We start from the raw sequence: 16,110 nt of genomic DNA on the forward strand, positions 1-16,110 counted from the left end.
TCTGACCCATAAAATCGAGGACGGTAAAAGTGCTGATTTACCATCGTCCTCAGTTCAGTTGATCAGGATCTAAACAAATCAGAAGCTAACCGTCTCTATTGCAGAAAAATATACAAACATAAACTCGCTTACATCATCAGGCTGTAAATTAATTCTGGATAAAGATAAGACTTTTTTTTCTGTGGAGAATCAGTGCACTCTTACCTTCTTGGTAAGCTTAATATAAAACATTCCAAAAATAGTTATCGAATTATGACCTAATGCACTCGTGTCATTTATACTGAAAGAAAAAAAACCACAAAGTCTTAATATTAAAGAGATCTGGGTCTGAACTACACTTCTCTATCTTTCCAAGCACACTCTTCGGTAAAATCAAGTTTGGAAGAGAGGTTACTACCAAGCAGTGTTGAAATCTTCTCTATCTTTCCAAGCATACTCTTCGGTAAAATCAAGTTTGGAAGAGAGGTTACTACCAAGCAGTGTTGAAATCTTCTCTATCTTTCCAAGCATACTCTTCGGTAAAATCAAGTTTCGAAGAGAGGTTACTACCAAGCAGTGTTGAAATCTAAACTTGATATCTTTCTATCTGATTCACTCAGAATTTGTTTTCCTCAGGACGAATTAAGAATTTAAGAGTTGTTGATGTCTTTAGACAAAGTAATGCTATGATGGTAACCTTTGGTGGATTTGTTAATTATTGCATTTCTTGCGTATTTCCTGCTTATTGAGACTTAAAATATAAAAACTTGCTTTTAGTATTTTGGCAGTCGAAGCCTTACATGTTCGTGTATACACTTTTTTTAACAGAACCATTAACATTTTGCTGCAGCTTGGCTGTTCTTATTTTTTTGTCACTTTGAGCCTCAAATTTTTCTTATCCTGCTCTTATTTTTTGGAGATGTTGAGCCGTATTGTTCTTATGAAAAATAAAGTGTACTATATATCTCAATGTGGGGGTCCTATTTTGGAAGTCCTTCAAATGTGTTGAGTCATTTTCTGAGCAAAGATACCAGCTATTCCTTTGATTTGGACTATGTATCACCTCTTTCGCAGATGCTTTAACTATTATCAAATGTCATACCAGCAGACAAGATTTTGTTCGGAAACTCGAACTCCCTTATCATAATCTTGAGCTCAGCTATATCAGTTTCATTGTTCCAATTTTTCGTCTCCCCTATTATTAGTATAAAGTGTAGTATCATAGTCGGTGTAATTTTCTGATACCGTTTTAGAGTCACTTTTTTGTGGTTTAACAAGAAAAAAAGTTACGTTTGAGGGAGCTTATTTCATTAAAAATACCTGTGATTTAGTTATGATTTAAGTACATTTATGGCTGAAAACATTTGTTGCTATTTGGGCTTAGTACTAATCTGGCTTTTTGATGCCATTTTTGCAAGTTTGTTTAGCTTTCTTTCCTGTGTTAAGTAATAGCTGTCTCTGCTTTGTCACATCAAGTCAAATTTTATTTTATCTGCAAGTTGCGAATATCTTTCGTTTAGTTAAATTTTGATTCTGATGGATTTCATTTTTGATCTCCTGTATGCCAAAGTCACTGTATCTTATTGGACTCGCTACTATTTCTATCGGTCATAACTCAAGTCATAAAGAATTCTAGCATCTGCAAACCTCCACTGGTTCTAGAGGTATAACAGGTACAACATCATCTGGTGGGTAGCCTTTTCTCTCTCGGTTTACCCAAAACATTACAAATTGTCAAGGGGAATGACTTTGAAACCCACCAGACTCGCTTTTAAGAAGCAATAGCTTCACCTCCAAACTCTGTGCTATAGCATTGATTCTCAGATCAAAATGCCTCCGTTTTGATGTTTAATGTTAGTCTTTTACTTATATCTAATAAAACACGAATAGAAGTGACATTAAAAGAACGATTTTTAGTACATTACTTTCCTCATGCTTATTTAAAATTGAGTGATATACAGCTTAAAGTCATCTCACAAAATAGGTTTTTAATACGCGGATCAAATAAGCCTTTATAATGTGCATTGATTTCGAAGGGCTTATCTTAATTCGATTTTTGAGATATGTCCTTCTTTTGTGTGAATGCTCTCTGATTTCAGCTAGTGCGCATTTTAAAAATCTCAATCTGCTATTTAGAAAAACCCTTGATAAAAAGGTTGTCTGGTCAAATAATTGATAAAGACTCGATTAAGTCGTTCTGTTGAAAAGCCTACAAGGAGCTCAGTTTGGTTTTAGTGGACTTCGAAGATCTCCTTCTCTCATAGAACACTTGGTCAAGTCTTGATCAAGAGCTTGTCTTGTTCGCTTCGTCGAAAGGCTCTTTTTTGTTGTGAAATACTGTCCATCGCAGATAGTTGCGCAACATAAAAACATATCAGCAGACACTCAGGCTTTCAGACAGACAGACAGACAGACAGACAGACAAAATGTTCTGTTTTGGTCTGCGAAAACAGTGTTGTGGAAACTTGTATTCGTATAACTTTATTTCTTTTCCTTTTCAGAAATTCCAAGGCGAATTATCAACTTGGGCCAACACTTACAATACTTTACGACAACTAGCTGAAACCATTTTGTCGACGTACGTCAACGAGGATTTGAACGACTTCAAAACGACTGTCAACGAGACCAATACTCGTTGGAATAGCTTGGAAACTCGGTATGCATCTTTTATCCTTGTTTATTCTATCTTTTTTGAGCAAATATTTCCTTTAATATGGAGAAGGTTTGTCTATATGAAGCTAAGATAAAATGTTTGGAGTTTGAGAACCCAGTGGCTTTAATTGTTGAAAGATCATTCTGGATTGAGGTTTTCACTAAATGATTTGTGTGACACTGAATTTCGTCTCCTTTGCCCGATACCGTTAGTTGGTCTAATGTATACATCCCTCTTCTAATTCCGACACCCATTTTTCGAGGAATAATAGTAAGGTCCGAGTCACTGATAGATAAAAGATATTTTCCTCTCTGGTTGCTAAGCAAAGAAATATAGCTTCTATCAACGATTCCAACCTTCCTACTATTCCTACCTCTAAAGAAGGGTGTCGAGATTAGAAGAGGGATGTCGACATTAGACCAAGTTACATTACCTATCCTGGTCTTCCATTCGCCAAATAGAAAAGCCTCTCTTTAATCTTCCGGATTTATGTACCTCTACGTGTATAAGAATTCCAGTTATCAAGTGGAGAAAAAATAAAAATGTCGGAATCTTTGACATGAATCTTTGCAATCTTGTTAGATACGAATATTTAATTGACCTTCTGTCAGTTTTAATCCGTGTAGATAAAGCATTGTCTAGTTTGTCTGATCGGTTATTGGACTTGATGTTTCTTTATTGTTTTGATTTTTAAAACAATATTTTAGTCTTTTTTACCCATTTCAACGTTTCGTCTTGCCATTATGTCAGCTTGAATGGAAACTTTTTTTTAACGCTTGTGATAATCCCATTGCAAAATTGCGTGTGCAGCCACTTGAATTCTCAAAATAGTGAGTGAGTTTTCAAAGTGTTTTCAAATCTCTTTCTATCACACCGAAAAAGTACTAGAAACCTGTATTTTGTCGATTCAACATATACCTTGACTTCTCAAGCGTTCTTAACAAAGAAGATTAGCCTGTACCTTACCTGAGCTGGTCACGTCTTTTATCAATGAAAAACGACGATACAGGCTTGAGAACTTTTTCAAAACTTGATTCGCCTTTCGCTGACGGGTTTACTGATTGACACAAAGTTTTTTACACATCCATATAACGTCCATGCGAGTTGTAAGGGATTTAAAACTTCACACAGAGGCTGTTAACTGACTACATGTTTTCTCGGCAGGCAGTTGTTTTCTTTGATGACAGGTACATCATCACTGGTTAATTGAAACACGATTTCTCAACTTTTCGATTGATTGTTTAAGAGACTTGGTGCGAAAATGCACGTGGTTCATTTGTTCGTTCGTCTCATCTAAATTTAAAGTCTTTTCACGCTATGTAAAAAACGTGAATTTCAGTTACAGTTTCGCTTTCAGTTACAGGCTTGGCTTTTAAACTTGCTGAGTTTTTTCGGAGATACTTGGAAAAATGAATAAACATATTATTTATGAGTTGACTCTCCACAAAGATTTTGACCCTTCCAAAATATAACTATTATACTGGTTTGTGAAGGCTATAAAACTAAGTCTTAAAAGCTCTTGATATATTGTATATGTTTTGTGTAGAGAATATATTTTGTTGGACTACTGTAATTCGACGTGGGCAGAAGATTGACTGTATCGTGAGAACGTGAACCAGTTTACCGTGAGAACTTTGTGAATTGAATCACCGCAAACGTTGCCAACTTCTCTAATGAAAGTTTATTTTATAATTTTGTAGAGTTTGCAGAATTCCTTTTGGAGTGAGGACAAAAATGACTTCGTGGTTTTGTTGTGTTTTTTTCCTTGTCTTACAAATGATACAGACCTCTCGAGTCTTTTGGCATCTGATGGTATCTGAAAGAGTTATTTTTGCGTAATATCGGTTGACTTTTCCCTCCCCCTCTGCTTCCTTCTAGAGGTATTTATATATTTACTTGATAGACATTGGAAAATTGGTTTGAATCAAGTTTGAAGTTGAAATTGAAGTCGTGTACTGTAATATTGTTTCAGATTAGTTTTTAAAACATTATGTAGTTTTTAGTTTGTTTAACTAGTATGGTTTGTGCTCAGGTCTCAAAGTCTTTAAAATATTTTCTCATGGTTTTTCTAAGATCCATGAGACTTACAAAACCTGTATGAAAACCACAAAACTAAATACCAATGGTTTTTTTCCTACTTGTGTTTCATATACCATATAAAGGATCTTTGTCTTTTCTTTTTGAAAACCAAACATTCTAACTTGTTAAAGTTTAGGAAAACCATTAAATACTTTAAGCTTTGGTATATACAGTTTCTCTCAGCCATACAAAAATGGTAGTACTTGGCTGCTTTCTGGACTTTTAGTTAACTTAATCTCAATTGGTCACCTAATTTTTCCTTTATCCTGGAAAAATTAGGTGCCAATTGAGATTAAGTTAACTAGAATTACCAGTTAGTTGATCAATAAGAGAAACCGAAAATCAGTTTATGAATTTTTCTTGGGAGTGCGGTACTTGCTTTTACAGAACGGGACATCGGAAAATTCCACCATGCTTCCCTGTTATGATAGTTAACCTGGTTACTTTCCGCTTGGTGCTGTAGAAATTTTGACGGGAAGAATGACGTTATGGAAATGACGTTCATTGTAGAAGTGGTACCCTCGAGAAATATTTTTTTTTCGTTGAATTTAGCATTGTTTACTTTTCACTCTAAAAATTGATTAGATTGACATTTTGATGTTATGTTTATGTTTTGTTTGTAGTAGTAATGTATTTATGTTTCAAAAGGTTGCATTGTTATATGAAATCTAGGCAAGCACCGTTCTTAGTGACTCGATTGCTTGTTAAACTGGGTCCAGTTGTCTCTACTGATTATATAACAAGAATAGTTAAGTTTGCGGAAGAAATACTTTTTTCAGGCAAATAAATTGCTATTTTTATGATTCTCAGTATCTTAAACTACATCTGTTCACTTTAAGAAAATTGTGGTTAATTTACTATCCAGTCAATTTTTGTCGGTCAGCCGGGCTTTGTAACGATATGATTCTTGATGACATTATAAGCTTTAAACGTATTAACCTTTTTATGATCGTCGTTTTCTGGAAAGTGATTTCATTTTAGTTTGTATGAATTTTTACATTTTGTCATTTCTGATGATGCTTTTTATCATGATGCCCTTCAAAAAGCTTTTATAATACAGCTCTCTGTGTAATTTAACTTTGCAGTTATTAGCATCAGAGAGCTGCAGAAATTTTCTTCATCGAGTTTTCTCTTCCAGTTAGAATTCAGTCAGTTGACCAAGAAACACAAAACGTAGAAAAAGTTCGAAAGCCTTTAAAGGTTCTCCCGGTGATTGTGGAACTGAACCATTTTCAAGTTCTGGTATTTGAGATGTTCAATAGCTACCGGTATTAGTGATAGAGAATGTTGTAGTAAGCACTGGGAAAGTGAAAGTATAGGGAAATTGTTATGTTGTAGTTTGTTTTCAACTCAAAAAATTATTGTTGGTGGTTTTTACACTTTATACCTGGTGGTTGTTGGACATAAGTTTTTGCAAAGAGAAAGATATCAAATTTTACTGTAAAATAACCATTTCTCAACAATTATTCCATTCTATTTCGAATGGTTTTAATATTAGTATTGCGGTCATGGGGTCTTATGGATATAAAGTGTAGTTTTAGTACAAAAAGCTTTTTTTTGTCTTGGTGGAGGGCTTAATATGCAAGGTGCCCCAGTTTTGCTTAGATATAAAAAAATGAGCGATTCTGTTTGTAGATGATGTAGAGTATCTTTTAATGATTTCAGTTTTAGCCTGGAAAGTGCGAGGTTGAGGTAATACCATTTTAATAGAAATGTTTCTAGTCATATCGGGGTCATATCCAAAGAAATGTTTAGCTTTAGGTAAGCATTTTGATATTTGAACGTTTAGAAAATATAAGCATATTTTAAAATACATCGTATGAAAAGAAATTAAGATAAAATTTGCAGAGAATCTAAACAATGGGTGAGATGTTATTGGATTATTCAATGGACCAATCACAGAGCGGTGATACCTCAATGCATGACGGGAAGACTCCGTCTCCGTTAATGCCCGGTACACACTTTGTCATGTTTCTATTCGATAAGTAAGTATCTTCGCCATTTTTTTTTCAAGCATTGACAGGATTTTTCTCATTATTTTTGGACAAAAATTTCGATTTCATTTTTTAGTATTCTCGAAATCGTTCGTTCTATCCTTCGTCCGTTTCTAAATCGAAAAGCGAATCGATTTTTTATGGAAACCTTAGACATTCCTGTGTCTAATTATTTTGTAACATTTCAACCAGTAGCTATGGTTGATACTCTAAAAGAAAACTTTGCGGTATGGTTTGGTTTATAATTCAATTGAATAATTTGTCACTTTAAGATTCCCACACACCACACTTATTTATTTTTCAATTTTATAATTTATTTGTACTACTTTGACCGATTGCTTTTCCCCTACAATATTTCAACCAGTCCCCATGTCATACATAGGCCATTTCACGGTCGAAATGGATCATGGGTAATCAGGACTGATTGCGCCTCCATTACGGCTTCCCGTTGGCTAGACGCAAAAATCTTCAATTTTTTTCAAAACTTTGGACCAATAGTAAGTCGTTATTAGCGCGCAGTGGTCCTGATTACCCATTACGCTTTGCGACTGTGAAATGGCCTATGGGGAAAGTTTACCCACATCCTTTAAAATCCTAATGTTTTTTTAAATTAGACTACTGACCTTTAAAAATGGACAAAGCTATATCCGTCATTTCTGATCGGAGTTTTTTTTTGTGTTAAACGGTGCTACATCATCGAAAGTATCCAAGGGAGGGGGGAGTATATCTAGCGCACTCGATGAATTTACACCGTTAGTGAAAATTGCTACCATTTAGGTAGCACCTAAAAAACTACAATCAAAGATTTTGGTGGGCCGGTATTGAGAAAGATCAGTGAATTAGAACCTTAATTTCTTCAATGAGGAACTAGAGTGGTAAAAGCGGTGTCGTTTTTCGCAAACGGGTATCCTGCACAGGAACACATCTTAAAAGAAAGCCTAAGGAATTAACCTGTTCCTTAAGGTTTACAAGGAAAGAGATTACTCATAGTAAATAACATCCTTGTTACATATCCTTCAGCGCTTGCAAACCATAGATTCCGTTTTTCTGGTCACCCCTCACCCCTGATGAACTTCCCGAAAAAAATTGAGACTTTTATTTTATTTCTACTTATGTTTCTTGTAAGCATACAGATTTCTCGCTAACTAGAGTGTGAATTGGTTAGATTCATTTTAGGTGAATATGTTTGATATAGATGTACGGCCAATCTTTGCTCTGATTGGTAAAAGAGTGACTTTCTCGAAGTTACGAAATATGGGCAAAATTATAGTATACGAATTTTAATATTCGAGATCCGATTTTTTAATGTTTTGTCATGTTTCTTATAATAAAGGATGACAAATATTCCTGTCTTGAAGTCAAGTGTTATTTTAAGTAAACTCTCTGAATAGATCATCGGAAAAGTGTCTCGGTTATTTTTTTACCGTTTCATTACAAACTTAAACATAGATGAGGTATCTTTATCGGGAAATTATTAACAATAGAACGTCAAAATTTTGTTTTCCGCGTATTCTTTTTTATAAGAACATACTCACAAGAACTAAGTTTTAGACTACTTTTTCGAGATGCATTTTTTAGGAACTAAATTTAGTAGTATTTCAATTTACGCTGCATGCCTTTAACATTGCACTAACACTAACTGTCCCGTGAGCTCGTTTATGGATTGAATTCTCTATCCGCAGGAAATGTTAATGTTTTCAGATGTTCTTATAAAGTTCTTGTTGCTTTTCCAAAATGAAAACAAACTTATGAATACCCCGGTCGTCGTCAACTTGTTACACCTTCATGTTGTTGTTGTGTCGTTTTAATAAAAAGAAGGGTCATTTATTTTCGTTTGTTGAGACTTGACTCTAAGAGTGGTCTCTCCTTAAAAGTGAAATCAAACCGTTATTTAAAAGGGCATTTTAATCAAGGCATTTTTTGATAGTTCGATTTTAATGTTAAATTTGATTTTATTGATTGTATGAGTCTTAGTTTTCACTATTTCGTTTCTCTTCGTGATATCACCATTGCTGACCTTTTTGTTTTGAACTGATTGCGTAATTATTATTATAACACACATACAAAATGAAGGATTATGACGTTTTTCGAAGAATTTAATGTGGTAACACAGTGGCATCGATAATATGAGATGAACATACTCATCCGAAATCTAGAAAACTCTTTAAAATTTTATAAACCGTTTTCAATCAAGTTTGTTTTGAAAAGTAACTCAGACTCTCCTTTTGAAAAATGTGCGTGTCTGCTGCCTTGCTGAGGCTTCTTGCTGTGAAGAAAAGAAAAACTTCAACCTTTTTTGCCACAACAACAGTGAATAGAAATAATCTTAAGATTTTTACTGACATCTTTTGTCTTTTACGAGGTGTCATACTTGTTGAATTGCCTTACGATACTCTTTCTCATATTTGCAAGAATTATCGTTTGCCAAGCAAGTTTTTTAAAGTTTAAAATTTCAATGAAATAGTGGTAAAAATCGCCGTAAATTCAATATATTCATCTGTCGTAAATATGCAACTACTGGTCGATACCTTCGTACAGAAAGTCGTAAATCGAGTGACCAAAACTCGATATGGATTCAAATTCTCGTAAGTATTGAAAATCTTCGTTTGAAATCTGTTCATCATTGATCTAAACAAATTTTGCTGACAATTTTGCTGACAATCACTGTTTGATTTTGTCTGACTTTATGTACTCGCGTATATCTTATGTCTGCTCTTTCTATGTCTATGTTATAATCAACTAATTAGCCTCCTTTTCATTGATTTTGTATTGGTATTTATTGATTATGGACTTTTACCATTGACTTCCAAGCCCGAAGGGCTAGACTTGAGACTCCTGGATAGGAAATGAAGCCACTTATTTCCCATCCAGAACGCCCGTAAGTGGTTTTTACACAAACGCCGGATTAAAACTAAAATCTATCGCTAGATTTCAAAAAATGCAGTCCTCAAAAATAAAGGAACCGCTAGATACAATCCGTTGTCATGATTGCGTTTCGTTCTAGACGCGTTCTGGATGGGAAATAAGTGGCTTCACTTTTTCTTGCCACTCTAGCCCTTCGGGCTTCAAACTCAATGACTTTTACAATGCTGTTTTTTCGAAGTTTTTGTCATGCTAATGAAAATTAGTGAATCTTACTCTTCCACATGTGAGTCAACCCTCAAAAGAATCTAAATGTAGTGTGTCTTGAATGATATGAATCTCGAATAAGGGAAAGTCTAACTGTTATGTTATTTTGCTTGATCGTAGTTTTTTAAGATAACATATTTTTCGTGTTCTTAAAACAGTCGACATAAATATCCTAAAAAAATCGTCAGTTTTCTTATTTCCTTGTTCTAGTTTTTATAATGATAGAAAGTTGTGTGGTTGTTGTGGTTAGAAATGTCAAATTTTTACTATATAGATACGCCTTTTAGGAAAACTTAGTTTTTGGGTAATTTCAAGGGGATGAAATTTGGTGATCAATCAAATGTTAAATCTCTTTTAGGGTTTTTAGGATCTTTAGACTTTCAGTAATGTTATTTAAATAACGCTATTAATACACTGCTAATTTTTTTAACGTATTTTTTGAAGTTATTTTTAGCGAACGGAATGGTTCAATTGCCTGGGAACTAAATCGTTTTGATTTTTATTTTGCTGGTGCTTTTGATTGATTTGATGAAATGTTAAATGAAGTATTTTTGCTTGTTGTTCTTAGTTGGTTTGTTACGAATGACAGTTTCAACAATACGGACGTTCACACTTCATAATTTGATTGTCATCTTTTCGGCATCGGTGTTGATGAAGCGTGACGGCCCTTAATAAATCAAAATGAAACGTCTTTTTAACCTAAATCTTGCTCGATCTTTTTATTAGTCGGTCTATAACCAACTAATGTCTAGCTTTTATTTATAGAATCTGTCTTTTAGGCCAAGTAGCTCACGAGGAGCGACTTATATTCTATATTATTCGTACTACAATCTACCTCAGGGTAAGAATATCAGAAAGTGCGTTTTTCTCAGATTTTTTTTGACGTTTCAAATACATCTTGCGCGCTTTTTGATGAAAGTAACTAATACCCTTATCTTTAAAATTCGACGAAAATAAATCATACGGTATGTTACCAAATTGGACCGATCAAAAAGAAAATACCTAATAAATCATATTACTTTTCAATCATTCCATGAAAAGTAGAATTGGTATATAATTGGTCAATTTTATGTAGAAGGAAACTAAAACATGCATTGCACGTTGAACTTTTGAGACAGATTGATTTTTAATGCAGACATTTTGTACGTTTTCTTGCTTATTGGTGTGGATTAACCGGATAGACTTTTTGATGTTAGTTTATTGACTGCAGTATTCTATACTTGTCGGGGGTTTTTAAATGTTGTTTTTACGTCACATTCTATTTTTATTGTAAATCTGGCTGACTCAAAGTTTTGATCATTTTTTTAAAGATTATTTTGATACTTTGGATAGACCTTTTCTCTTCGCGCACTATCCGAATCAAACCGAGTTAGATAAGTCTATTGCATCCATTCTGAGTATGTTTTCTACGGTAACACCTCGGTTTTTGCCGGTAGTGACAAATTTAAGTTATAGAAAAATTGCTCAAAATTTGCTCAAAATTTGCCACAACTTATTCTTTAGAATAAGAAAACTTTGATTGCCTCAATACTACATTCACATTATGCTTAATTTTTGCATTATAACTTCACGTAATTTAACTTCACTCTATTCATGATATTTATGGCCTAATGTTTTCTACGGTAACACCCCGGTTTTTACCAGTAGTGACAAATTTAAACTAGAGAAAAAATTGGGTCTCATGAATATCATGATAATTTCACAGAGGACTTTTTATATATAGGTAAACGTTTAAGGAAATATAGTGTTGAGTAAATTCGATACATACTATCGCGACTAACTCGAGCAAAAATCACTACCTGCGCCATAAGATCTGAGTTTTAATGTATGACCTTTAGCTCTCGATCAACATAAAAATCTGCTGAACTCATTTTATAAAGTGATAAATACAATTTTAAAAAAGAAAAAAAAATGAGCTTTTTCGTATCTTGTTAACGTACAAGCCACGTTTTTAATAGAAAGTTTTCGTGCGCATGTGTCGAAATTTCACTCACGACTTATGTCCATTCGTCCTTTGACTGATAGTGGCGAATTTGAAGTTACCTTAACGAGTTAGTCAAAAACCTGGAAAAACCGTGCTCTAAATAAGGTTTAGAATCCTAATATTGTGAAATCTCTTAGTGTTTGTATGATGGAGGACCTTGGGTAAGGTTTTTCTATTGTATTCAGTCTTTTTTGTCCACATTTTTATTGGTATGTTTTCGTTCATAAAGAGCACTTGATAATATTTTTGACGGTTAAGAAGGGGTTGTCTTTCTTTGGTATGTTTTGGTCTAAAGTTATCTGTCATGAAACTATCTAGCTCTTGAATTTGTTCACGCCAAGGGTTTAGACTGAATTTTAACCGAAAAAAGTCTTTCGGAAGGTGGTTACGCTGTGTACTGTTCAGATGACTAGCTTTCGTTTTGATCAAAAAGTTGCGAATTGCTCGGGGGGAGGGGGTTCTTTTTGTGTCTGTCATCCATGTTATTTTTGTTTTGTTTAACAAAAAAGAATGAGTCAACGTTTGCGCTTTAAGAAATGACCTATTTTTGAAGTCATTTATCATCGATATTCTTATGTATAACAATGTCTTTTTGTGCTTTAAATGACCGAGTCGAATGTTTCGAGAATTTTGGATTTGAGTTCATTTATAGTAGTTACTTTTTGTAAAAGGGGTTAAGCGGGTTTTACTTAGGTAGATAAGTTCTGTCACAAATCGTTGCTGATATCGGGCGATGAAGAGAAAGTGCTTATATGCTAGACTGCACATATTGTCGCATAAGATTATGCCTTGATGGTCGGTGTTGTGTCTGTTTTTGAATTTGAAATTGTTATATTTTTCCGTTGGAAACGCCAAAAATGGTGCACCTACCATGGTGATCCCACTCTTCGCATCCGGTCGAAAACGTTGTATGGCTTTGTGACATGTTTGAACAAAATTGTAATATTACCTACCTATAATAAACCTTCTCTCTCCACAGCTCGAACGCGCACCAAGATTCATTACAAGAAGCATTGGATCGCCTCTTACAATTTCACAAGAACATGATTTCAGCATTGACATGGTTATCTTCAGCAGAATCGAAAGTTGCAGAACTAGATTCGTTGGTGGAGTCATCGCAAGCTGAGGATACTTCAAACGTGGATGAACTACAAGGTGAAATGCAGGTATGCCACTATCCTTTTTGTTTCCAGACTACTGGGACTGGGTTTCAGATTACAGACAGGTTAGGATCGACGTCAAATATCTGAAGTCGTTACATTGATTTTTTCATTCTTGATATGCACAATTGCAATGTCTTCCACCGACCCAACAGCTGATTGGTTGAAAGTGACGTATTGACTGATTTACAGAACGGAATGTTCACGATTGACGATTTGTTACAATTGCTTCGAAATTTACACTCACTTTTTCATTCGAAATACTTAAAAAATTGGTTGTCTTTTTTAGGGGGTTCTTCATCACTCATTGTCAAACTAGCAGTTTTTGCTGTAACTTTACCCCTTTTTTTATTTAAAGTAAAACTTTACGTCCAAAACACAACAGTGATTCCTTTGTGAATTCTGGAGTCTCTAACCTACAACCCCTACGCGATCCTCATCAGTCACCAAAGCCAATATTTGATCATTTCATTTCCTTGTTTGTTTAAGAATCTGATTAAAATCCTCATTTCTGAAAAGAACAAAAAAATTATCAAACTATCAATTGGAAACATTCCAAATCCTTAATCTCTATAAAAAGCACGATTTTTTATAAATTCACAAAATGGTGTTTATTTACTTTGTCAACTTTTTTTGTATTTGTTTTTTAATATTTCGACGAGCTGCTTTTAATTTTTCATGTACTTTGAGTTAAAAAAATTGGGTAATCCCTCACCCATAAGTTTTGGTCATCTGCCCTCGACTGTTTCCAAAATACGGTTAAGTTTCTTTAACTCGGACCTTTATAACTCGGACCTTAACTCGAATGTTTCCTTAACTCGAACAAGGATTATGGCCCCTTCAGTTAACAATGACTTATAAACCTTACTCCATAAATCGGAAATTTCCTTAACTCTAACAATTTTGTGTTCCCCGTGCGTATTCGAGAGTTATTGTGACTCCTCAGTAGTAAATTTGATAACCTTCTATTTTATCAATCACTTAGTATAATACGAACCAACTGGGTCACATAATCACCCTTGTCTGTCACAATAAGATAAAACTGTTTGCGCTTAGTTACAACTTCTTTCAAACATTCGCTTCATCATCATTGTTCAATGTCTTACGCCAACGCAAAAAGTCTTCAAATTTCACGCTGATATTATTGGATTCGTTTATTCTTAATGAGACTTAACGAACGGAATTGACTAATTAGTTAATTGATTCCGGAAATGGCTAAACCAAAAGTTTTTTCTGCACCCACCTTTTCGTCACATTCAGCTTGTGTGCCCCATAAAATCAACTAAAAAGTCTGAGGTTACGGGCTAACAAATTGACTTTTACACGTTCTTATTTAAGAACAAATAAACCAGCTGCGCTGGAAGCTCCGGCTTAAGAGATTAAAAGATGTGAAAGATGAGCTTGTTGAGTTAGTTGTGTTAGAACGTTGCCCACAAACTGCTAATCAGAACAGATCAGAAAGCAAAGTAATAATTCTATTGCAGAGCGAGTATGAGAAATAATCTTAACGAATAAATAAACCAGCTGGAAGTTTAGCTCTTCTAAGTGATTACACATGCACTTTCTTGCCTAAAGAACCAACCCCACCCCCGCCCACTCATCCTCGACTAACAAGTTCAAAATTAAAGCTAAAGGAGATAAACATTTAGAAGTCAATATTTCCAAGTTCTTGATTTGATTGTCCAGATAAAATTTCGGGGAGAAAAATAGCCTAAATTAGAGGCCACTGGCTTTTAGCTAAGCATTATTTTTTTCTGTTGGGGTAATACTTGGGGAGAGTAGGATAAACCAAATAAAATGGTACAATAGTGTGTATGTAATAAATAGTGGTATATTTGGAAAAAGCCTGTTTCGGGTTTGAAAAATCATTAAAAGGAACGGTCGCCCCAGCCAATGAAATTACGACAAAGTCCAAAAAATATCATTTTCAGTTATAACACTGTGAAAATTTCTCCGATCTTGTTCAAATTTATACAGGAATTGTGTTTTAGTAGCCTTTACTGAATTATCATAGTGATATATGTTTGTAAAAAATCTGTGTCGGGTCAGGGGGGGGGCACGCAGTTACTACAAGACATGATGTGTAGTAAGTGCTTTTTCAACACTTTTTTTCAGGACCACCACCCTTTGCAGTTACTACACCTTGGTAGTAACTGTTTTCAGAATAGATTTCCAGGTACCACCCCTGTTTTTGAGTGATATCATCAAAAACATGCTCGAAATTACCCTAAATTACGATTATTTTTCAACCTAAAGCCATTTTTGTGCTAGATTTTCTTTTAATTTACTTGGTTAACAGCACATTTTAATGATAATTAGGGAAAGCATAATTTCAAAGTTGGGTCTGAGAAAAATTTCTGAATTATAACAAAAATATTTTTTTTAACAAAGAATTTTTATTCTGAAAGTTCTTTAAAAAGAATTAAAATATAAGCACTTACTACACCAAAAGTGCTAGTTTTAGTGTTTGGCACCACCCCCAAACAGCAGTTACTACACTGTGTAGTAACTGTTTTCATAACTTCTGAATACAGTACCACCACGGTAGTAAGTGTCATACTGTCTCGTAGTAACTGCGTGCCCCCCCCCCCTGGTCGGGTTTGAAAAATCAAAGGAACAGTTGCCAGCCGCAATGAAATTACGACAAAGTCCAAAAACGATCATTTTCAGCCATAACACTGTGAAAATTACTCAAACCTTGTTCAAATTTAACACAGGAATTGTTTTTTTGTATCCTTTACTGAATTCTCTGTCGGGTTTGAAAAATCAAAAGGAACGGTCGCCAGCCGCGATGAAATTACCGACAACTGCTCCAACTTGGGACTATCTTACGCAACATGGGACGGCCATTCCACCAACATTTCACCGAACCTCAAAAGTCATTAGATTTGAGTTTAATGAACCGCGTATTAAAAAATACACGATTTCTCTTTTGATTTTACAGAGTGAAAATACAGACCAGATATCAACAAGTCCCATGTTGCGTACTCTCGTCCCAAGTTGGAGCAGTTGACAGTACGACACAAAGTCCAAAAACGATCATTTTCAGCCATAATACTGTGAAAATTTCTCCAATCTTGTTCAAATTTAGACAGGAATTGTGTCTTAGTATCCTTTATTGAATTCTCATGT

General features: G+C 34.5%; 1 protein-coding gene across 1 annotated transcript in view; it reads left to right on the forward strand.

Annotated features, from left to right (window-relative positions):
- Positions 1-16,110, forward strand: part of LOC136822650 (dystrophin-like) — a 54,467-nt gene that overhangs the window by 26,079 nt on the left and 12,278 nt on the right. Inside the window, exons 25-26 of the mRNA XM_067078921.1 lie at positions 2,481-2,635; positions 12,798-12,984. Coding sequence (XP_066935022.1) covers positions 2,481-2,635; positions 12,798-12,984 — 342 coding nt within the window. The remainder of the gene's footprint in view (positions 1-2,480; positions 2,636-12,797; positions 12,985-16,110) is intronic.

This window comes from Clytia hemisphaerica, unplaced genomic scaffold (assembly GCF_902728285.1).
Source record: "Clytia hemisphaerica strain Z4C2 unplaced genomic scaffold, Clytia hemisphaerica genome assembly, whole genome shotgun sequence".
Classification (NCBI taxonomy): Eukaryota; Metazoa; Cnidaria; class Hydrozoa; order Leptothecata; family Clytiidae; genus Clytia; species Clytia hemisphaerica.